The sequence below is a fragment of the Alligator sinensis genome, unplaced genomic scaffold (genome assembly GCF_000455745.1).
Source record: "Alligator sinensis unplaced genomic scaffold, ASM45574v1 scaffold1851_1, whole genome shotgun sequence".
NCBI classification, from domain to species: domain Eukaryota; kingdom Metazoa; phylum Chordata; order Crocodylia; family Alligatoridae; genus Alligator; species Alligator sinensis.
The window spans coordinates 361,647-387,327 of record NW_005842964.1 but is presented as its reverse complement, the minus strand read 5'-3'; the positions used below and the strand labels follow the sequence as shown (position 1 = coordinate 387,327).

Genomic DNA, 25,681 nt, shown 5'->3' with positions numbered 1-25,681 from the left:
TGAACCCAGTTCATTACAGAAACCAACTAAACTGAGTGGGAACATGGATCCCCAAAAACTTGTATAAGAAGAAAAACTATGAATGCTACCTAATTCTGTGCTCAGCTGAGGCTTCATAATAAAAACAAATCTGCAACTTGGGGAGAAACAAAGTAAAACAATCAATGGACTGAAAGTCAAGGGGACCAGAACATATTCTGGCTTGATGCTTTCAGGACAAGAAGGAATCCAGGTGCATGGAAAACACATGTCCTTATACAGCCTTTCCTAAAACTTTCCAGAGCTCAAGTTAGCATTGTCCCCAGAAATGTTCATAAAATTCTTGGAACTTGCAGGGGCATTACAAAAGTGTTGGGCCTCTGTCAACATTAAAAGGAGAACCTTTGATTACTAGGGGTACGGCAATAGAGATTTTTGGGGTCGATACCAATAGCCTATTTTTAAGGAGGCATATCAGCCAATATCAATCTGATACCAGCCTGGCAGCTTGGAATGCTGTGTGCAGCTGGTAAGTCTGTTATGGTGGAAGGGGAAGGGGGAGAGAAGGGGCATGGGGAGGCGCAGATCAAGGTCCCTGAGATGAGGGAGGAGTGGGACTGGGGCTAGGACAGGGTCAAGTGCTACCCAGGTGGGGTGGGGTGGGATGGCCGCAGGACAGCCGCAGCTCATCTGGGGACGGGGGATGGGCAGCTCCTGCTACTGCATGCCACTAGTCTGGGAAGCACTTGTCCAAGGGCTCCCATCGCTGCTCCCACCACTTGTCCAGGAGGGCATGGAGGGGGCTTGTGCCCCTGGATCTGCACAGGGCAGGGCAGGGCAAGGCAAGTGGTGGGAGCAGCAACAAGAGTGATGAGCAGGTGAGTGCCAGACAAATGGCTCCGAAACTGCGGGGGCCTTGATCTGCTCCCACTCCCACATCCCTTCCCCCCCCCACAACACCAGACTTACCAGCTGCACGCAGTTATTCAAGCTGCTGGGCTGTGCTCCTTGCTGCCTACGTGCAGTGCTGCGCTGCAGCTGCACACACACACGGGCATTTATCAGCCAAATTATTGGCCACATGAGGCCAATTTCCAATACGATCAATTTTCTTTATATCGGTGCCGATCTGATATCGGACTGATGTACTGGTGCACTTCTATTGATTACTTTTTAAAGAAGTGCCAAGCTAAGTTGATAGTCTGTGAAGTGAAGGCGTGGTTTTACCTAAGCCACAGTCAATGAAGTCTCAGAGTATCATGAAAATATAGTTTGTAAAATTGAAGTGTATGCTGATCATTGTCAAAATAGCACTTTCCATAAGAGCTTGTCTGCCTGATGATAAAAAAATGGGAGCTGCCCATTTACCACAAGAATCCTACATCAAAGACATTCTGAGTTGCTTTCTCCAAGTTCCTTTATGAAGCTCATCTTGCAGTTGATACTTATTTTTTTCTGTCTAAAAAAATAAGTACTTATAATTGAATGGTGTCCCACTGCCTTCAGGGGGCTACTCATCATACTGAACAGTTTGCTGTGCTACAAGCCTTTGCAAATTCATTCACTCAGATTGTAAACTCCTTGTGACCCTGATGAGAGCTCTCTTATCTGTAAAATGACTTGCCCGATTTGGGAGAAATAAAAATAATAAATTCCAAAGTTCTGATGAGGGCTCGAAGAAGTCCCTGAAATGGTCAGCATTTAATATCTCCTCTTCACAAATGCTAGGAAGCTATATTGCTTTGGAGGCTATATTGCCTCCAAAAGTGCTTTCCCCCTCCCTGTGAAAGGACCAGTGCTTGCACAACTAGATGAACCCAACTCCAAACTAAACAGTGAAAATCCTCTCTGGGGCTTTCAGATTTGTTTACAGAATTTTTTCTCTGGTATAAAAGGAAAATGACAAAATATATGGCCTCAATCCAGTAATGGTTCCTAACCCATACGTTATTTTCCTTGGTGTTTATTGTAACTAGGGCAGAAATTATGTCCCCAGAGCTCCTGTTCTGACTTCTACGCAGCAAGTACTATCTATTTTTCCTCAGGAAGGAGCTCAGCACATTTAAGGTTTTAACCCAGGAGTGGACATTTATCTTGGCTGCAGGGCCATTTAATGAGTTTTGGTGAGCTATCAAGGGGGACACAAAAATTTTTTCAAAAGATATTTTAACAAATTATAGATAAAAAAAACCAAATCATATACTAAAAATCAAACATGTACTATAACATATTTTAATTTTATTTCAAAAAATATTTTTGTCCTGATTTATGTATTTTGAGTAGTGTATATAGAGATGATTGCATAATAGCTCAAAAGAAAGTCTTACTCGTGTGTGTGTGTGTGTGTGTGTGTGTGTGTGTGTGTGTTGGGGGGATGTACATGTGTGTGGGGGGGCTGCCCATGCACTAGGTCCCAGGAGCTGGCTGGGGATGGGGGGAGGGAGGGATAGAGGGAGGCAGGGGGCATGTACAGCAGAGCTATCCTGGGTGGTGCAGGTGTGGTCCCACCCCCCACTCCTCTGGCCTGTGACTGCCCCCATAGCACTGTGCATGGGTCCGAATCCTGCCCGCTCCCACCCAGGGCAGCCTGTCGTGCTCCTGACTGCGTCTGCACTCGCCCCATGCCCGCCATACCACACTGCTTTGGCCCTGGCCAGTACATACAGCTTCCAGGGGGACTGCTGCCACAGCTGCCCAGGTACTGCTCAGCTTGCCACCCCAGCTCCTTCTCCTCCTGCCCGTTCTGTGCCACTCCAGGCAGCAGGTAATGTTGGGAAGCAGTAGAGATGTGTGCTGGACAGTAGATGCCCAGCCATGCAGGGAAGCTGCAGCCGGGCAGCTCCTGCCCCAGCACATGGGGCTCCAGGTCACCTTCCACCCACTTGGCCACACAGTGGAAATGCAGGTCAAGGCTAGCAGCGGTCTGTTTCTACACGAAGCAGGGGTTGGAGAGAAACCTTATTAAAACTGAAAAATAAATACCTATCTTTTTCGCCTTCTCACAGCTTGAGAAAGGGGCACAGATGTCCCCCCTCCTCTTTTATTTTTTTAATACTTTGCAGGTCACCTTTCAAGTTAGATCAGGATAATTAAATGAATGAATGCTATGTTCCTAAGAAACTGGTATATATCCCAGTATATATCCCATATGTAAGATGAATCTTGTAGAAATCCAAAGCAAGAGAAAAAAAGTACATGCATTAATCCTAAAGAAACCTTAAAACATTGAAAAAAAATTACAGTTAATGCTTGAAGTTCATTCTAAGGACTACCCAGAACAGATGCATGATTTCACTTACTTAATTTCAGGAGTAACAATTTCTGCTGCCAGACTGTCAGAAGACTCCTGGCTTCCCAGGGGCATCAATCCTATTTCAGGAAAACACAGACTGGGAATAAATATTGTTTTACATAAATACTCACTTTTCAATGAGCATTTGACACAGTACTTCCCCACATGTGAGTAGTAGTACAATGTCATGCTATAATAAGAAATTATGTTTGAAATGGAGGCATGCTCGTGCTTTCTGTTCCTGTTTTCCTCCATTTTGGAGAAAAACTAAGTTATGGTTTAATGTATGGTTTGCATAATAATATGGCAAACAGAATTATAAATCTATATATATGCACCTAGATACAAAATACACATTTCAGAAAACTGCTGTCTGTACAGGGAGAATATTAGTGTTAACAGAAGATGCAAAGTTGGTTTCTCACCACCGCATTTTAAAAATCACAGTCTTAAAACTGTCTAGAATTATCTTATTTCGGTAGAGATACCATGGAAAAGTCCAGATATACAGTGAAAATTTTATGAAGCCCGAACAACCAAGAAAAGGATTCATAATGGAAACTGTTTTGCAACTATAACTTGGCAGATGCATTACCTGCCTATTATAATAAATAAAGATAAATCTACTATATTTCCATGAAACTGTACATTCTTTACTAAAAATTCACTTACAGGTCTCTATCCTTTACCTCAAGGCAGTCAAACTTCAGTGCATCCAGGGGCTACACATTGCAGAGGCAAGACCCCTGGCCTCCCCCATACTGGGCAGGCTGTGCCAGCAGCATGCAGACTCCCATCCCCCAATGTGCAGGTTGTGCATGGACCCCTGCCCCCTTCTCCCCTGCCATCATGTGGCAACAAGGAAGGTAGCCACTGGAGCCTCTGGGCCATCAGTTGGACAGCTCTGCTTTACCTGAAGTGGTGAGTTGCCCTTCTTGAGCTTGCACACACCGAAGCTCTTCAATTGTTTCTTTAAGGGAATCTCTTTCTGTTCTTAACCTCTAAATGATTGAAAGGACAATTAATATTAATCTTAGTTCTATAAATCCATCTTTGAACACTATGCAGATTATCAGAATCACCATTGGCACTTGAACAGGATTAATGTGCATTACTAGAAAACATTACACACCAAAGAACCCCAGCGCATTACATGGACAGAATTAAAAGCAAAACAAAACCGCTCCCCAGCCCATCCCTCACAGCTAACTCACCAGAAGCAGTGGTTTTCTGGTAGTGGTTGCCTCTACATATTCTCAGTTCCCAGTTCAAGGTATCTGTGCCTTGAGATTCTAGTGAGAATCACCCATCAGGATTACTCACCCCACCCTTCTTTCCACACTCTTCTATTTCCCTCTCTCCCATGAAAAGGGAAGCTCCTTCCTGTCATACAAGAAATCAACTCAAGATTCAGAAGTGAGAAAAGCAAGAAAGGACCATGGACCAAGAGGAACCACAGATACTTGTAACTTCTTACTATTCCTCAAGGACCTCTGCATACTTCCAAAGGTGGGAGTTCAACAGACCCCAAGAGTATCAAAGACCTTGTCATTTAGTAGAGTATTTGGATGACAGTGGAAGAAAACAAGGCATCTGAGGATCAACCCAGAGAGAATCAGGTCACATTATTTGGGAAAATAAACAGAAAAAAACATGACAAGGACATTATTTGTCCCTTTCAGTGCATTTCATTTGTGTCAAATTTGCAACAGGGAGGTGGGAAGAAATGGTTTTATAAAATTCTCAGCTGTTACCAGATGTTCAGGCATCAGTAACAGCCAAAGGCAACTCTTTATTTAACAGTGGTTGATCACAGCTACTGAACATGTAACTCCCTACCATAGGTGATAAGTAGCATTAAAAGAATTAAACATTATCATCTAGTGAATTTTACAACATGAAGTGTTTTCTTAGTCAGGAATGGGCTGAGGTTTCCAGCTCTCTCATTAGCCCTACAGTTACAGGCTTTGGGTGAGAGCAAAATATTGCTGCACTCTTCACAGACATGACAGATTACCTGCCATCTACCACTGGGTAGGAATTAGAACTGAACTATTAGGGCCCTCTCAAATGAAAGGTTCAGTACCAAGATCAGGTATTAAAGAAGATCTCACCGTTCCAGGATCAGCACTGCCCAACCCCAGACACTACTCCAGTGAGAACAGCGGACTCTTTAGGACTGACAACCTAGCCCGTCCAGAACAATATCTATGGGAGTTTCATCCTGGTTGAACAGTTGAATCTAGCTGTAGAAGCGGGTCAGTAATTCAGAGAGTCTCTGGAAACCAAAGAGCCTCCAGGACCCAATCCTGGTGTGTGGGACAGGGAGAGGATAGTGCTGGACCCCAGAGCTTGATTTGGCACGCAAATGGACTATGCACCACCCATCTGGCCTGTGAGGCCAAAAGGTTAAGCACCACTCGTCTAAGCTGGAAATTTACCTTGGCCTTCTGCTCAAAGACCACTGCTGATTTTTCCTGAGGAAAACCAGAACTCCAAGAAGTTTGAAGCTGACAGAAAGAACACACCTCACTAGAACGTGAGAACAATACTTCAAACATCAGAGACCTAGCAGACTGTGGAGGAGAAAGATGGCTAGCACCTAAAATCCTAGATATTACTGAGAGCAAACTGACAGATGCAAATTAAGATGAACTTCAAGATTGAAATTAATTATTTGAAGTAGCCAGGCCACAGGTGAGGCTCCAAACAGTGCTCTTCATGACAGATTCTTTGGCGAGGTTGCTCATGAACTGGTAAGCATGGACCAATGCATCATACATGCCATATTCCTAAATATGTTAATCCTATAATTCTGTGCTCCAACAAATGACAAAAATAATTCTGAATTCTACAATTACTTCCAAAAAGTGCGATTGACAGATTATCAAATGACTCTTTGTGCCGGTCAGACCAGGCCAGGTCTGCTACTATTATGATAGTAGACGGTACTACCTGCAGATGTCAACACCAAGAGCTGGGTGGTGGGAAATAGCCTAGCAATCTCTATGGCGCCAAAGACTTTGGGCGGAGAAGCAATCTAGAGGTGGGTACTAGTCCTTACCCTTGGTGGAGGAAATGTCACAGCAGGGTGGACTGGGCTCTCCAGCCTTGGTTGGCAACCAGTCTAGGAGCGGAGCCCTGAAAGGTGGAAGATCTTTTTCATACCCAGAGCTTCTGCAGCTAAGCTGACTCTAAATGTACTGACTACTGTCTTTCCTTTGGGACCAACCAGCTAGGCTGAGAAGGGGTTATTAATATATGGGCAACTCAAGCATCTCCATATCAACTGCCCAGGTCACTGCAGCCAAAACTGAATGGAGAGGATAATTCATTGTTGCTTTTTGCATGGGAACAACATGGAAGGGGGCAGTCACAGGTTATAAGCTCAACTCAGATGGTACAGAACAGGGCACCACAGGTCACCACTGGTGGGAGGAATCAATTGTGTTCCATTGGTCAGCTACTGCCTGCCTTAAGCTGGGCAGCCCCCAGCCAGTAAGGTGCTGACTCACTACACTCTGCCTGCCTCATTTGATGTGTGGGGCTAGACCAGAAGTTGAAAAATAGACAACAAATCAAGTACCAGGCTGTGGCAGAGCACGTTTGGTGCCTGCCACTTTAAGGGCTAAGACCAAGCAGCAGAGCATCCTGCAGGTGGCTGCACTCCCCAATCAGGAGTCAAATGGCCAGCAAGGGACTCCCTGATTGAGGAAAAGGGTTCAGCTGCTAGGAACAAGAGCAGGCCTGAGCAGGGGACCCAGCAGTTTGCTGGCTGCAGCCATAGGGAGAACATCACCCGGCTGAAGGTGTTGAAACTTCTGTACCTCCAAGATGTAAAGGAGCTATGGGGAAGGTGGAGGCTCCTGGTCCTGGGGAATGACCGAAACCTACATCCTACTAGGGTAGGATGGTGTGGTGGGGCTGCCTTTGGTGGAGTGGTCCCCAGGAAATGCCACACCAATTGCCTCCCTAGTGAAAGGCATGCATGGGGCACCTTATAGCCCCAGCCCCCACAACCTGGTGGGTAACCCAGTTGTAGGGCCAGGCATGCCTAGTAAGGCATCTGAGCCCCATGGGGTGTAAGACCCCAGTAGCCCCTGTGAGGGGGTGGTAGTGACCCCAGTCAGGGGATGTAGCAAAAGAAGTAGGCCACGCAGAGTAGGGAATGCATCGGTGACCTGAAGGACTGCGCTGAGTGGGTGCAGAGTAGGGTTTGCGTAAGCAGGCCTGAAGGGCTGCACAGGGGCATGCAGAGTCAGGCTGCAGAAGTGGCCTGAAGGACTGCGCACAGGTCAGCCCCACAGAATTTAGTGATCAGCTGATGACCCTAGTGAGAGAGCAGAAGATGGAGGCCCCAGTGAGAGGGCGTAGAGGCCAAGGTTGGTCTCCGGATGCCCGAGGTTGAGTTTGGGCCTCAGGCTCAGTGCAGCTCAGCGAAGGAGCCAAGGTATTCATAGTGGGCAGTGGGTGCCTTTGGCCTACTGTTGATTTTGGATGCTATTTGTGAGGCATGGGACATGGTATAGGGAAGGTCGGAGCTGTGTATGACTTCCTAGGCATTAGAGCACTTAATGGGCAGCCTCCTATATTTTATGTCAGTTTTAAGACAGCAAGATGTAGCAGGAAAAACAGGGCAGACTGCTCTAGACAGGTGGGCAGGCCAATGATGAGACCTAGCCCTGAGCTGGCCCCCTGTCATGCAGGCAACAAGAAAATAAACTTTTAAATCTTCTGGCTGGAAAGCTAGACTGTCAGGACCATGTGCCTTGGCATGAATGACAATTTACAGATGATGGACAATGTCAAGAATACTGCACTGATTGATTGAGAGATGCAAACTAGATCATTCCAGCCAGGACTTTGTCAAGCTGGGCCTTAAAACCTCCAAGGATGGAGATTCTACCACGTCTTCAGGTAACCCATTCCAGTGCTTCACCACCCTCCTAGTGAGAGAAAGATTTTCCTAATATCCAACGTAAATTTCCCTTGCTGCAACATAAGACCATTGGCTGCTTGATCTGTTATTTGCCATTACTGAGAATTGTCTAGCTCCATCCTCTTTGGAACCACCCTTCAGGTTGTTAATGGCTGCTATCAAATCCTGCCTCAGTTTTCTCTTCTGCAGACTAATGAGCCCAGTTCCCTTAGCCCCCTAACCATTTTCACTGCCTTCTGCTGGACTCTCCAACTTGTCTGCATCCTTTCTAATAGCAGGGGGTCCAAAACTGGACATGGTATTCCAGATGTGGCCTCACCAGTGCAGAATGGAGGGGAATAATTACGTCCCTCAATCTACTGGCAATGCTTCTACTAATACAGCCCAGTATGCTGTTAGTCTTTTTGGCAACAAAGGCACACTGCTGACTCCTATCCAGCTTATTGTCTACTGTAACCCCCAGGTCCTTTTCTGCAGAGCTTCTGCTTAGCCAGTGGGTCCTCAGCCTGTAGTGGTGCCTGGAATTCTTCTATCCTAAGTGTAGGACTTAGCACTTCTCCCTGTTGAACCATATGAGAATCCTTTTGGCCCAACTCTCCAATTTGTCTAGGTCACTCTGAATCCTAGCCCTACCCTCCAGCGTATCTACTACACCCTCCAGCATGGTGTCATCCACAAACTTGCTTAGGCTGCAATCCATCCCATCTTCCACATCGTTAACAAAAATATTGAACAAAACTGGCCACAGGGCCAACCCCTAGGGTACTCCACTTGATACTGGCTGCCAACTAGATCTCAAACCATTAATCATTATCTGTTGGGCCCAAAAATCCAGACAGTTTTTTATCCACCTTACAGCTCATTCACACAACCCATACTTAACTCGGTGTTCTTGCAAGAATGCAGTGGGCGACAGTATCAAAAGCCTTACTAAAGTCAAGGTATATCATAGAATCATAGAAAATTAGAGTTGGAAGGGACCTCAGGACGTCACTGGGTCCAAACCCCTGCTCAGGGCAGGACCATCCCCAATTAGATCATCCCAGCCAAAGCTTTGTCTAGCTGGGTCTTAAAAACCTGCAAGGAGGGAGTTTCCACCATCTCTCTGGGTAACCTGTTCCAGTGCTTCACTACCCTCCTAGTTAGAAAATTCTGCCTAATATCTAACCTAAACTTCCCTTGCTGCAACTTGAGACTGTTGCTCCTTGTTCTGTCATCTGCCACCACTAAAAAGTCTAGCTCCATCCTCTTTCAAACCTTTCTTCAGCTAGTTGAAAACTGCTACTAAATCCCCTCTCAGTCTTCTCTTCTCTAGAGACTAAATAAGTGCAGCTCCCTCAGACTCTCCTCATAACTCATGTGCCCCAGCCCCTGAGCCATTTTCACTGCCCTCTGCTGGACTCCTTGTTCTGTCATCTGCCACCACTAAAAAGTCTAGCTCCATCCTCTTTCAAACCTTTCTTCAGCTAGTTGAAAACTGCTACTAAATCCCCTCTCAGTCTTCTCTTCTCTAGAGACTAAATAAGTGCAGCTCCCTCAGACTCTCCTCATAACTCATGTGCCCCAGCCCCTGAGCCATTTTCACTGCCCTCTGCTGGACTCGTTCCAATTTGTCCACATCCTTTCTGTAGTGGGGGGCCCAAAACTGAACAGTTCTCCAGATGTGGTCTCACCAGTGCAGAATAGAGGGGAATAGTCACTTCCCTTGATCTGCTGACAACACACCTACTAATGCAGCCCAGTATACCATTAGCCTACTTTCCAACACTGTTGGCTCATATTCAGCTTACTGTCCACTGTAACCCCCAGGTACTTTTCTGCAGGGCTGCTGCCCAGCCAGTCAGCCCCCAGCCTGTATTGGTGCATGGGATTGTTCTCTCAAGTGCAGGACCTTGCACTTGCCTGTATTAAACCTCATGAGATTTCTTTTGGCCCTATCCTCCAATTTGTCTAGGTCACTCTGAATCATAGCCCTACCTTCCAATATATCTACTACTCCCCCAGCTTGGTAATAATATGCAAACTTGCTGAGGGTGCACTCTATGCCATCTTCCAGGTGACCGAAGAAGATATTGAGCAAAACTGGCCCCAGGATCGACCCCTGGGGCACTCCACTTGATACTGGCTGCCAACTAGACATCAAACCATTGATTACTACCCTCTGAGCCTGATCCTGCAGCCTGTTTTCTACCCATCTTACAGTCCATTCATCCAGCCTGTACCTTCTTAGTTTGCCTGCAAGAATGTTGTAGGAGACTGTATCAAAAGCCTTGCTAAAAATCAAGGTATACCACATCCACTGAGCCAGTCACCTCATCATAGAAGGCAGTCAGGTTGGTCATGCATGACTAGCCCTTGATGAATCCATGCCGACTGTTCCTAATCACCTTCTTCTCCTCCAAGTGCTTCGAGATGGATTCCTTCAGGAGCTGCTCCATGATTTTTCCAGGGAAGGAGGAGATGCTGACTGGTCTGTAGTTCCCTGGATCCTCCTTTTTCTCTTTCTTAAATATGGGCACTATGTTTGCCCTTTTCCAATCATCCAGGACCTCTCCTGAACATCATGAGTTTTCAAACATGAAAACTTTGTTTTCAATGTCATCAGCCAACCCCCTCAGCATCCGAGGGTGCATCCCATCCAGCCCCATGGACTTGCATATGTCCAGCTTTTCTAAAGAGTCCCTAACCTGTTCTTTCACAACTGTTGGCTGCTCACTTCCTCTCCAAACTGTGCTGCCCAGAGCAGTAGTCTGGGAGCTGACCGTGCCTGTAAAGACCGAGGTGAAAAAAAAGGCATTGATCACTTCAGGCTTTTTGTATCCTCTATCACAAGGTTGCTTTCCCCATTCAGTAAGGGACCCACACCTTACCTAATCCTCCTTTTGCTACCAACCACAGTTGCAGAAATCCTTGTTACCTTTCACATCCCTTGCTAGCTGCAACTCCCAACTGTGCTTTGGCCTTCCGAACTTCCTCCCTGCATGCCTGAGCAATGCTCTTATAGTCCTCCCTATTTTTTTGTCGAAGTTTCCACTTACAAGCTTCATTTTTGTGGTGTAGTTTACTGAAGAGTTCTCTGCTATAACAAGCTAGTCTTTTGCCATACTTGCTAGTCTTCTTGCATATCAGAATGGTTTGTTCCTGCACTCTCAGTTAGGCTTCTTTAAAGTACAGCCAGCTCTCCTGGACTCCTCTCCCCCTCAGACTGGCTTCCCTGAGGATCCTGCCCATGAACTCCTTGAGCGAGTCAAAGCCTGCTTTTCTGAAGTCCAGGGTCCTTACTCTGCTGCTCTCCATCCTTCCTTTCCTCAGAATCCTGAATTCAATAATCTCATTGTCACTGCTGCCCAAGTTTCCATCCACTACTACATTCCCCACCAAGTCTTCTCTGTTTGTGAACAGCAGGTCAAGAGTATGGTTCCTAGTTGGCTGCTTCAGCACTTGCACCCACCAGGAAGTTGTCCCCAACACTCACCAAAAACTTGCACGCTGCTGTATTGCCCTCCCAGTAGATGTCAAGGTGACTGAAGTCCCCAATAAGAACCTGGGCTTGTGACTGGGAAACTTTTACTAGCTGTTTGAAGAAAGCCTTATCCACAACTTCCTCCTGGTCTGGCGGTCTATAGCAGACACCCATTATAACACCACCTTTGTTGCTCTTCCCTCTAACCTTATCCCAGAGACTTCTGACAGGCCTATCTCCAGTTTCATACTGCAGCTCATACATGTCCACTGCTTTCCCTCTGCATCCGCAGAGCCAGTTATCTCATCATAGAAGGCAATCAAGTTGGTCAGGCATGACTTGCCCCTGGTGAATCCATGCTGACTGATCACCTTCTTCTCCTCCAAGTCTAGGAGCTTAGAAATGGATTCCTTGAGGACCTGCTCCATGATTTTTCCAGTTTCTTGGATCCTCCTTCTACCCTTTCTTCAAGATAAGCACTGTATTAGCCTTTTGAATCATCCTGATCACCATGAGCTTTCAAAGATAGTTTTCAAGAGTTTTCCAGCAGCTCTGCAATCACATTGGCCAACTCCCTCAGCACTCTTGGGTACAGCCCATGTAGCCCCATGGACTTGTATGCATCTAGCTTTTCTAAATAGTCTCTAACCTAGAAGTGGGCAAAATACAGCCCATGGGCTGGATCTGGCCTGCCAGGCACTTTCATCTGGCCCACGGGCACCCACCAATGAACTGTACCCCACCCAGCCCTTCCATCCATGAGGGTGGGAGTGAGGTGCCCATGTATACACACAACCCACAACATACTATACTGTGCTTCACTCCCACCCTTGTGGGCGGAAGGGCCTGACCCAGCCAGCAGCAGCTTCTGGGTGGCGTCGCTGCTGCAGCCTCTCCAGGGGAACCTGCTCAGCTTGCCCAGTGCCTTGCTCGCTCTGGGCAGCAGATAGAGAAGTGGCGGGCAAGCTGCACCTGGGTGGGGGCAGGAAGTGTGGGACTGGGGCTGGTGGCAGTGCAGAGCTGGTGCCCAGGGGGGCAGTGGGAGTGCGGAGCTCAGCTGGACAGGGTGTGGGTGTGAGGGGTGGTGAGGTGGTGTGGGGACCTGCCACACATTCCCCCACATGGTATGCAGCCCCCGCTCTGGCAGCAGCAGCAGGCAGATGTGCTCATGCCCTGCACAGGTGCTGGTGCCATGCAGTATATGGCTCCAGCCAGTGCTACACGTGGGGGCAAGGAGCACAACCTTCCCGGCCTGCCTCTATCACGGAGACTCCATGCAGCGCACGTGCAGCTCCCACAGTAATGCAGCACCAGGGGAAGCCCCATGCTGAAACCAGTTGCTTTCCCGCCCCGTGCTGCACAGGTCCCAGGACTCAACCGGAAGTGGAGGGGAGCCGCAGACCCTGCTTCCCCACAAAGTCCCAGGACCTGCGTGGTGGGGGTGGGGAAAGGCAGCCCTCTCCGAAGTCAGGCTTCCCTCGGTGCTACGTGAATGCAGGAGCTGCACGTGAGCCGTGGGGAGCCCCATGAGATAGAGGTGGGCTGGGCAGGCTGCAGTCCTCACCCCCGCACACAGCGCTGGCTGGAGCTGTGCACCACTGGGCACCAGTGCCTGGCCAGGGCACCAGTGCCCCAACCTGCTGCTGCTAGCAGTGGGGGCTGCACACCATGTGGAGGCGTGTGTTGGAGGTCCCCACAGCTTCGCACCCTCCCCACAAACCTCATATAGCTACACCCTGCCCCCACAATCCCCCACACATACACACCACCCAACATAACTTATGCCCCCCTCACAGCCATACTCCTTCACAACCCCCCCACACCCTACCATACACACACCCCACACCCTCCCACACAAAATATACATGAGTAAGACTTTATTTTTTAGTTATTATGCAATCCCCTCTATGTACAGTATGCAAACACAAACCATGACAAATATTTTTTGTAATTAAATTAAAATTTGTTACAGTAGGTTGTTAACTTTTAGTGTTTGATTTGGTTTTTTTCTGGTTCCAAGATGGCACCATCTCCTCCCAAAAGGAGTATTTCTAGGAAGGGGAGGGACTTCCAGTGGCAAAGGTCAGGAGTTAGGGGGCAGGATTTCTGGTCCCAATATGGCGACCAGAGGGTGGGGCATCTGTCAAAGGGCGGGGCTACCCATGCAGCCCTCAACAGTTCACTAAAACTCATTAAGCAGCCCTCCAGCTGAAATAATTGCCTGCCCCTGCTCTAACCTGTTCTTTCACCACTGAGTGCTGCTCACCACCTAACCCAAACTATGCTGCCCAGTGCAGTAGTCTGGGAGCTGACCTTGCTTGTAAATACCAAGGTAAAAGGCATTAAGTACACTTCAGCCTTTTTCTCATCTGCAAACATCCTGGTTTTCTCTGATAAAAAAAAATCCCCAATTCTCAGATTCTAAGAAGTAACCCAAAATCCACATTTTTCCACGATTAAAATGAACCACCACACTTCTTTTAATCTGAAAATTGGGATTTTTTTAAAAAACAGAGAAAACCAGGATTTGTGCTCATCTGTCACTAGATTGCCTCCCCCATTCAGAAAGGGACCCACATTTTCCCTGACCTTCCTCTTGTTTGCTTACATGTAGAAACCCTTCTTACACGTCATGTCCCCTACTAGCTGCAACTCTGATAGTGTGTTAGCCTTCCTGATTTCATCTTTGCATGCCCGAGCAATATTCTTATACTCCTCCTTAGTCATCTGTCCCAGCTTCTACTTCTTGTAAGCTTCCTTTTTGTGTTCTTTTCAAAATTCTCTGATGAGCCAAGCTGGTCACCTGCAATTTTTGCTATTCTTCCTGCACATTGGGATGGTTTGTTCCTGTGCCCTCAGTAAGGTTTCTTTAAAATACAACCAGCTCCCCTGGACTTCTTTCCCCCCTCAGACTGACCTCCCAAGGGATCCTGCCCACCTGTTTCCTGGGGGAATCAAAGTCTGCTTTTCTGAAGTTCAGGATTCATAATCTGCTGCTCTCCTTTCTTCCTTTCATCAGGATCCTGAACTTGATCATCTCGTGGTCACTACTGCCCAACTTGCCATCCACTTCTACATCCCCCACCAATTCTTCCCTGTTTTGTGAGCAGCGTATCAAGAAAAGCATGGCTCCTAGTTGGTTGCTCCAACACTTGCACCTGGAAGTTGTCTACAACGCTCTCCAAAAACTTCCTGGATGGCTATGCACTGCAGTATTGTCCTCCAAGCAGATGTCAGGGTGACTGAAGTCCCCCAGGAGAACCAAGGCCTGTGATCAGGAAACCTCTTAGTTGTCTGAAGAAAGCCTTATCTACCTCATCCGCCTGGTCTGGTGGTCTATAGCAAACACCAACCATGACATCATCCTTGTTGCTCTCCACTCTAACTTTCAACAGGCCTATCTCCAGTTTCATACTGCAGCTCTAAGCAACCTTACAGCTCTTTTACATAAAGTGTAACTCCTCTTCCTCCTCTTCCACCCTGCCTGTCCTTCCTGAACAGTCTGTACCCATTCATGGAAGTACTTCAGTCATGGGAGCTCCCACCAAGTCTCTGTTATTCCAATCACACCATAGTTCCTTGACTGTGCAAGGACTTCCAATTCTTCCTGCTTGTTTCCCTGGCTCTGTGTGTTCATGTACAGACACGTGAGGTAACTAGCCGATTGCCCTACTTTGTCAATATTATACAATAACCACAGAATTGAAAAAAAAACAAATGGGAAAGTATGGGTTAGGAATCAACTAAAACACCAAAACTTTCACTGAATAGTGCTCAGCATCAAGCCTAATTCTTACAAGCATTCCAATTTCTTCATAAAGAAACATGGCACATGCTAGATGGCAAAAGGAAACAAAACCAAATCATCTCAGCTATACTGCATTAAATGGAGACTCAGATCATCTTGAAGTGAAGAGATGCAAGGGTATATCAAGTGATAGTGTCCACAATCTTTGTATCACTCAGTTGAAAATAGAACCAAAAAAGAATAACTCCAAGAATTTAGCTAAGAAAATATACTGCACAAAACTGAAAACAAGAGTACTACAGAAATTTCAGTCTGAACTCGGGAATGGCTTCAAGGCACTGTCAGAGACAAAAGATGAAACAGACTGGAATTAAAAAGAATAAAAGGAATGCTAAGAGACGGTGATTCAAGCTGGAAGTGTCAGAGCTAGACACCAACACAGGCTGAGTTAAGAGAGGAAAGAAGAGTACTAAAGGGAAACCTCTTGCATAAACCTATGGTAATAACAACAAAACATAGCTAACAGTGAAGGAAGAGTACAAGAAATAAGACAAAATAGTACAGAGCAATGCAAGGAAAGATAAACAAAGAAGCATTGAAGACCCAGCAGCTGAAGCTGCTACTATGGTACACTGTTAGGGTTTAGAGTTGTTTACCAAATTACTTGGGCATCATGTGAAGATTAAAAAAAAAAGGCAGAAAGGAAAAACTGGCCAAAGGAAAAAATAAGATCACAAATGAAGCAGAAAACAGAAACAGATGGGCAGAACAGTTTTTTGTTTTGTTTTTTTGGGGGGTTTTTAAACAAAAATTCTTGGCAGACATAGGCCCATTCCCACCCCAACACCAGATTCTGATGGAACACATGAACCTGAATTTGACATTAGCACCAGTCTAAAAGGGCAACAGATGCACAGGCTGCAGGCACAGAACAATGATGTGCCAAGAGATGATCAATTTCCAGCAGAATTTCTAAACATACTTCATATCACCATTCTAAGGAATGAAACTAGACTAAGCCATGGCTTGGGACATGTAACAAGAAGGCCCAGCACCCTTGCTATCATCACCCGGCAGGGTGCTGTGGACAGATGAAGAGGAGGAGAAAGACCTAGGACAAGCTGGTCCACCAACATCAAAGACTGGATGAGATTAAAACTGACTGATTGTACAAGTATTGCAAAAGACTGGGAAGAATGGAGGAAGCTATTGCTACATCAAAGGTGCCAATGGTCGGTGTAGCCTCGTGACTGACTGACTGAGCTGTTCACTGAAGTCTGGGAAAGAGACTCCTCTTGAACACTGGAAATATGGCATCAGGAGTCCCTGTACTCTGTTGCAGAGGAAGGCTCCTGCATTGTTACACAAAGGGTGAATAAAGCCTGTTCATCTTTAAGATTTATATCCGCTACCTCTTTCATCTTATATAATAGTTACAATGCAGAAAATGAAAAAAACAAAGGAATACACACTAATGATAATCAGGGAAGAATGCATAAAGTGACTGGCTCCTGTCATTGTCAATTTCACTGAGTTTCAAATACAACGGACAGTCTGTGTTTAGGAATACTTATCAGTCCCACAGAATACCAGTTCAAGTGGTCAATGTCATCAAGGCCCTATACAGAAATTTAAAACACTTAGCAAGGGGGAACAACCAGACTGAGTTGATCAGTATGGACATTGGTGTGAAATTTGCTGTACTCTCTACTGCTGTTCATGACTACTGGCAGGATAAAGAAGCAGCAGATAGGCAACACAAACATTGGTATAACAAGGGTAGATGGCAAATGCCAAGGAGACCAAGACTTTACTGACGACACTGTTTCAGAGCAACAGCCACTACTCCCCTCCTTCCTTCCCAAAACTATAGACATTTAATCAGGCCAAAGAGGACCCAAAATCACTTATGGCAAAACAAACATGCTTAAAACTGAGATGTCAAGCAGCAATATCACGTTAAAAGGCAAAAAACAAATGAACAAAAAGTAGAAGAATGCATCTATCTGGGCAGCAAGCTACTGCTGAAACACAGACTTCAAGTGTGACAAAAAAGGCAAGATATATTTGCAGCATTCACTAAACTTAGTGGCAAATGGAAACCAAAGATGCATATTCAATTCAAACGATTTCTGTGTTTAGTGTGCTTGCAAGAGCTGGAAATTTACTATAAATCAGACAAAAAACTAGATGCCTCTGAAAACATGTGCTATTGAAGGTTCCTGGGCATTGGATGGACAGACTCCAACGGTGAGGAAGAGAGCAGTCAACCTTAACACCATAGAGTGCATGGAGAATGCAGCAAATTACATGGAAGTGTGGAAAAGACTAGTTTCTGCACGTGCACCAAACCTGGACTGGAAATACTGAATCAGTGTACTCACGAGAGTAGGGGAAAGTGCACAAGTAGACATATCTCTAAAAGACGCCCAAAATTCACAATGCAGATACCTTGATCAAATGAATGGAAATGTGTAGGGGCCACCTTAAAGAAGGTTACTTTGAAAAAAACATTTTGAGTGCAGCTCTAGAGAAATATTCTAAGAGTTCAAAATATAGATCAACATTACATATAATATACAATTATAGTTTGGATTTCTGACTTCTTTGCTGATGGAAGGCTGAGGAAGACACCTGGGAAAGGTGCTTATCTGAGGGACCAATGCAAGAAATTGGATAAATGCAGTATGCAGAAAGGCAGGAAAAATAATGGGAAAGAGAAAAATGAATGTGTGAAAATATATTCATTTTGAAAATATATTGCATACTTTTTAGCAGTTACCTTGAAACCACAGGACCATTTTTTCCAACTCCATAATCATTAGAGTTTAACGAATATAAAAACATAGATAAAATAAGACAATTTTAAAGTGAGCATATATGGTGCATCTAAACAGTTAATTTTGATTACCAGGACTACTGCTAATGGGGTAAACAGCACCAAACACCAACAAAAAAATATATAGACACTTACATCTTTCTCTTTTTGCAGGCTATCTACTTTTTCTTTCAGTAATTTGTATTCAAACTCTAATTTATCTGCTTTCTTTGATTCTTCAGATAATCTGTTTTGTAGTTCAACTACCTGCAAGAGCAAGAAGCAAACATTTGTCTATAAGTATTAAAACACAAAATATATGAAAAAACTATAGTTATGGCATACCATGAAACCTGTGTTAAAGTTAATGGAATATTTATCTACACAGAACATTTTAAATGACTCGTTCACCTATTCTTTCAATTATCAATATACTTAAAGATGTCCAAATGCTACAATCTCAGTTTAAATAAATTTGCAGAAGGCAAAGTCATGAAAACCCTGCAGACCAGCTAAGTAACACTGTACATTTACATCTGAATATGACCTATGTAAAAATGAAACAAACTGTACAGTGTGATGTACACATGCAGCATGGCTTCCAGACCAACTGGAGCAATGGTCAGATCAAGTATGCTGGGGCGGGTGAGGGGAAGGGAAGGGAGTGTGTGGGTCCAATTCGGTGTGTGGACAGGACCCACACCACTCATTTAGCTTGCAGGGCTGGATGAGTTTGACACCTTTTGTTTAGAAAACAGAAAACTGTCCTTTGACATTCTAAAGTCTGGAAAGCAGACTAGATAAAATCCTAGAGAAAGTCAGAAGTACTTTCTCTTGTGTGGCTATTCTCCAAGCATTGTTCTGAGAAATCAGGTCCCAACTTACTTTTTTCCCCTCATTGCTCTTTAATTCATTAGTTTGAAAACTCAAACTCATTTCCCAGAATTCCTGCCTCAACTCCAAAATCCACAGATGAGAGAGGCAGCTTTCTTTATTTAAGAAAAGAAAATACTACATTGTTAGGGTTCAGTGAAAATTCCAATGGCCACTACTGAACAGATTAATAAATGGATATTTAGAACTATAAAACAGAAAACTTAATAAAAGCAGGCACATAATACATATATACACACACACACATATATCCATGCATTTATATATACACACATATATAAAACAGTTCAGCAAAGTTTGCCCAACCAAAGTTCCATACCTTTGCTAAAAAAAGAAACAGTTCTAACACTTGTATGCAGCACACAACAGTTTGGATAGAACTGTGCTGAAGAAAGATCAGACTAAACTGTAAAGCTAAATAGAGAATCTCCTAAGAAATGTACTGACTTGTGGATTGTTGAAGTAATCTACCATAAGCCCACGTAACTACTTTCAGAGAAAACAGCATTACACCTATACTTTAGATTAATTTATTCCAGATACTTTTGTTCGCATTTGCTTATATCATCTGGCAAACCAAATTGCCTGAACCAATCATTTCCATCCTCAGTATTACTATTATTTATTTTTAAAAATTTTTAGAAATTCAGAGCAAAAATAGGTCAGCCACTTCTGAGAACAAGGTCAGAGAAAAACAAATTGGACTTATTTTTTTTCAAATACCTCACATTAGAGAACAAATCATTGACACTTCCAAAATAACTAGAGACTTTTGAAAACTGAAGCTTTAATATTTTTCTGGCTCAGTTCCCAGCTTGCACACTGGGATACTAATATGGGGATAAAAGAATAAATTAATACACAATGAGGATGAGTGCTGACATAAATCTTTACTCAGGATTTTTGTTAGCATGCAGTAAATCAAGTGTAGAGTAATAAACTAAGCGTGGACAATAAAGAAAAGCTCATTTGCTGAGCACTACCCAACCTGCACAATTAAAAAGGCAGAGGTCCAGCAGAAAAAACAAGATGTGATCAAAGATGGTGTTAATATACACAAGGGACTAAATCAAAATTGTACCAAACTGTGGGATTTTTCAACATTTTATTTCTTGATGCTACAACATGAACATTATTTTTATAATGAATTTCAGACAAATGAATAAAAGATTCTCAAAGAAATTCTTTCATAAACTGGAATGAACTCCTGTATGAGCCATTAGGAGGTCGTGAAGCAAAGAACTTCAAGCTCTATATCATACAGCATTTGAGCTAAAAGAGTAATTTCATGAACCACCATCAACAGTAGGCTATATCCTCCATGTCCATCAGACATTGGAAAGGGAGACACGGCACCAGTATTGTTAGTGTGGTACAAATCTATTTCCTTGATGGAAATGTAATACTGGAATCTGTATTCCTGGCTGTCCTATAGGCAGGTGGTTTAACGCTTATGGCAGGAGGCTGTCAGGACTCCTGTTGTTCACGATGTTGTATATTAATGCAGTGTTCATACATATGTGGGTTTCAAAGGTAAGCATTCAAGAGGCTCCCAGTTTTACAGACAGCACAGACATACACACAGACTTGGCATATTTATTCTGAGACTGTGTGGTTGAAGTAGGAAACTCAGGTCTGCCAGAGCAGAGACTGGCATTTCTTTCTCAGATCATGCCAGCAGTAAGTCTGTGCAAAGTAACAGATTCTCAGCTGTGAAATCTCATCTGTAAAATGCAGGAAGAAATGGGAAGAAGAATTAGCTGCATGTAGTTGCATGGTAGAGGGACAAGGAATGAAGCTGCCTCTTCCTACACCAAGACTCAACCCATGCTGTTTTTGGAGCAATGGCAGATCAGTGTCATGGAACATCCATGAGCTGCCACAGGGAGGTAGATGATGGCTAGAAATTGATATTCAGAGGTCCGTTTTTGGGAATTGGATTGCAAGTAAAGTAGATATGCATTAGAACAATGGTCCATGGGGGAACAGGAAGGGTTAATTGACTTATAAAAGTCTGTTTGTGACAAAGTTTCCTTCAAGGCCCACTATGTCTGGAACTAGCAGACACACAGGCTAAGAAACTGAAGACATGTACCACCCTGCTCCATAACATAAGATAAGGGACTCTGCCACATTGGCCAGGTCATAGTGTCCAACTGCAGAGCCCTTGGGATTTCTGGTTTTGTGGAACAGACCAAATCAGGAGGCCCAGTAAATAACTAAACTAAGATATGTGAATGTGATGGGTTTTGGAAACAGGAATACGGTGACAGAACAGAATGTGGACAGTATGATGACCACAGGAAAACCAATCAACAATACCTGGGAATGAAGAGTCATTAGAGGGGACAAAGGATACAAAAGGAGGGATTTCAGAGCAGTAATGGGTCCCCCAGAAGAGAATCCAAAGCTACTATGGACAGAGGGCACAGCACTAGCCCATCTGACCCACTCCATGGAAAGGGAGGGGGGGTTGAACCCTGGACCTCAACCTCCAGGCTGCTGACATCTGACATTCAAGAGAGAACCACAGGGTAAAGCTTGTGCACTGGCCAGACATACCTTCCCACTGTGAGGGCCTTTAGGACTGGTAGATATAGAATTGTTTGCATTATTCTTATCTGCTATCATGGGTGACTAGTGCCTCCTGAATCAGGGGGGGCACTTTTCCCCCTAGCAGCCAGTTAGCGACCAGGGGAGGGGTGTCCCCTGCAGCCGATCCCACCAATCCACAAATGGCAGCAGCATGCCACTGGCGCTTCCGGTGCATGTGATTGGCAATGGTGGGACTGCAGGGATTGCTTCTCTTGGCCCCTCACTCCTTGGCCGGGACTCTCAAGGGGGACTGCCCCCCTGCCTGGGAATGTTGGCCATCAGGGGGTGCACCAGCACTCTCAGGGGGTGCATGTGCACCCCCTACACATCACCACTGTCTGCTATTACTGTGTATCAATAAAAATTGCCTATTATTGAATGGAAAGGTCATGGTCAGTCTGAGGGTTTGGGTCCGCCCGGAACAAGGTATCTGGGTCATAAATCCAGTGTCAACAGTAGGCATCCATCTTCCACTCATGGTAGAAGAAAGTCACCCCCCACTGTAGTGAGCTGATGAACGACAGATAACATGCTTGCTGTTTCAAAGCAACAGCTGGGTACTTATAACACCCATGTCACATATATGCAGCAATATCTGCATTCTATAGAGCCTTCATTCTCTAAGTAAAATTGCAAGAGGTGGTTCCTGGGTGATGCTTTTATTTTCCCCAAGAGTCTAAATGGAGACTAAGAGCGAACAACCACATCTATACCTTTTTTTTGTGAAGATGATAACTAACACATGCCCATTCAATCCCATTCTGGTGCTCCCGAGACCTGAAGTTAGGACACACAGACAGCTTGAGAGCAGTTCCAAGTAGCTCTGAGACCCTGAGCATACACTGTTCACACTTCTGAACCACAGGTCCCAGATGCATTTCAGCAGGTTCTAATGGGCGGGGCTTATTTCCTCAACAGCAGATCTATGATCAGGAGTGAAGCAGTAAAGACAGGGCTAGTACTGCAGTAAGACTTGGAAACCTATCTGAAGCTAACTAGGAAGTCTCCTTCCATAACTGTAAGTTTGACCAGGGAAGAGGCCAGTCCAGGGGAAGTAAAACACTTGATGGCTGGGGGGGGGGGGGAAAAAAAAAAAAAAAAAAAAAAAAAGAAAAGCCCAAATTGCTACAAGACTCTTTACCTTTTTCCCTTGTTCTTTTCTTCCCTCCTTTCTTGTAGAAGAAGGAGTAAAGGAAGGAAAGGCAGGCAACATAGAGGGGTGACCTGTTTGCTCAAGGAAGTGACAGGAAATTGAAGTCTTAAGGGCAAGAGGTAATGCCTATGCAGACAAGACACTGGAATCAGTATAGGAAGAATACTGTACCCAGCTCTTTACTGAAAAAAGGAGCAGAGAAATGTCATAAGGATGTTTGAAGGATAAGTGAACTGGACTTACAGCAAGAAAGTCAAGGAGCTCTGTTTAGCTTATCAAAGAAAAGCATAACAGGAGGAAGAGCTGATCACAATCTAAGTATCTGACTAGGACACAAATTCAACATAGGGCTCTTCTTAACAGGAAAAGCTGTAACAAGAACCAACATAGGGAAGCAAAAGCTGGAAAAAAGTGTAACAAGTAGGTTACTGAGCTACTGGAACAAATTATCAAAGGTTATGACAGATTCCCCGTTACTGGGATTTGTTAAATCAAAGTTTTTGGGGTTTTTCTGACCCTTGGAAAACACAATTGAGTTAAAACACAGGTCTCAGATCTGAAGCAGGAATTAATGAAGTTCCATCATCTGTGCTATGCAGCAGGTCAGACCAGATGGCCATGTTGGGTATTTTTAGCCTTAAAATCTATGAGTTATCAATCTAAGTGAGACTACATTAACGAACATTTTCCCTTCCTAGTAATTGGAGTTATACAAGTGTAACGTAACAACCTATGAGGTTTCTGAGGAAAGGAATATTTACAACAAATTAGATGCCTTCCATGGAATATGGATTAGTTCTTTTTCTGTGAGGTAATGGACAAATTATTAACCGAAAAATCTGAGCCGTATATAGCACAATGGCAGTAACTATTTCTGTTATCACCTGTCTCTTGTATGTTTCCAACTGGCTCCGTGCTGCATTGGCTTTCCTCAGCTCTTCTTCCAAGCTTACATTGTTTTGCATGTATACAGTGTTCTTTTCCTCTAAGAGTTTTACTTGCCGCCGCAAATCGCCCAGGTCTTCCAGCTTCTTTTTGTATGATTCTACCTGGCTTTCCAACTTGGCCACTTTATCAGAAGAATGCCTGCGTGACAGAGATTGAGAAGTTGAACCAAATCTGTATTCAGAATATTCAAAAAGTGTTCTGCAGTTACCATTAAAATCACTACAGAAATGGCTCCCATATACCAGGGGAAACAATTAAACTACTCCTCTCATCTAAAACTTCTGCTATATTTTTTGGATTTCTCACTGTTAACCTCCCGGCTTCACCACTCACTACTTGCACAGCAGCATTATGGGTACTTTCTCTCCCTCTCTATTAATGATATCTACCAACTTCCTATGGGATCCTTATATTGCCTTCCTGTCTCATTCCATGTCAAATTCAAATGATACCAAACAATTTCCCTCTCTGACTCCAGATCCAGTCCCAAAACTCATTTCTTTCAAGCAGTTATTCAGCATGATCACTGCTCTTGTGCTTTTTGCTCTTTGTTTCATGCATAATGATAGAAGAATAGTTTGTTTGTTTAAACCAATAATAAATCAAGTTTGAGGCACTAAGAGCTGTCATGCCCATCTGCAATGCAGGTTATATCCCCCCTACATGGTGGTAGTTTAGTTGTCTAGACTCAGAATGCAAGGAACATTAACTTCAAGCAGGGCTGAATTTATAATAAGTCATATTTGGATAAATGTTCGTTGAGAACAAGTGACAGAAATCTCAGCTGAAAGAATAACACACCCATAACAAAGAGTAAAAATACAAAACATACAATGTGCTATATGTACTGGTGGTGCTCAGTGGTCTAAGATCAGATTGCCAAATAATATAAATCTTTACATCATAATTTTAATTATAATTTCTAATATATAGGAAATTTTAGAGATGAATGCTAATGAACTCTCTATACAGCTTAGTATAGGAATAAAAAGAAACATGCATCCCAAGAGTTGGAGGAATATCATTTACCTGAGAACATCCATTTCATCCTTCAATGACTGAGCCTCTTCTGCTAAAGTGGTTAGCTCTTCATTCTGCTGTCGCAATTCTGCAATTTCCTTTTCTAGCTCTTCACAACGTATTCGATAATCATCTTTGGCTGCCTCTAATCTACAGAATTGAAATGAAAGTATAGGTGAGAAAGGGCATATTCCACCCATGGGCCAGAAAGCATAGGGATGAAGTCGGGCGCTGGCATCATCAGCCACCTTTTTTCACCTACCTTCCTCACAAAGTCGGTGCCCAAGGTGGGTACCCCATTCACCCCACCCTAGTTACACCACTGCTATAAGCTATTGTTACCATTGCTCCTTCACAGTCACCTTCAGGGGGAAAAAAAAAAAAAAGAGACACAAGGCCCAAGACAGCACCACAGTGAGGACACTGACAGCAGGGGTGCACTGATACAGATTTTTGGGGCCGATACCAATAGCCAATTTTTAAGGAGGCATATCAGCCAATATTGATCCAATTTCTGATACCAGCCTGGCAGCTTGAAGAGCTGCATGGAGCTGGTAAGTCTGGTGTAGTGGAAGGGGAGAGAAGGGGTGTGTGGGGGCAGATCAAGGCCCCTGCAGTGAGGGAGGAGTGGGGCTGCAGCTGGGGCAAGTGCTGCCCAGCCAGGGTACAGGACACAGCCACAACTTGTCCACGGGGGTGCGTTTGGGGGGGGGAGGGGGGGGTGAGCAACTCCTGCCACTGCACGCCACTGGCTCAGCAGCTAGTCCAGCACTAGCCCAGCTGCTCCCACCACTCATCCGGCAGGGCATGTGGGGAGGTGTGTGCCTGGATC

At 44.7% G+C, this 25,681-nt stretch overlaps 1 protein-coding gene across 1 annotated transcript in view; it reads right to left on the bottom strand.

Moving 5' to 3' along the window:
• HOOK3 (hook microtubule tethering protein 3) overlaps positions 1-25,681 on the bottom strand; it is a 106,510-nt gene that overhangs the window by 26,931 nt on the left and 53,898 nt on the right. The window contains 5 exon segments of the mRNA XM_025192730.1: positions 3,279-3,348; positions 4,185-4,272; positions 18,396-18,506; positions 23,766-23,967; positions 24,859-24,999. Coding sequence (XP_025048515.1) covers positions 3,279-3,348; positions 4,185-4,272; positions 18,396-18,506; positions 23,766-23,967; positions 24,859-24,999 — 612 coding nt within the window.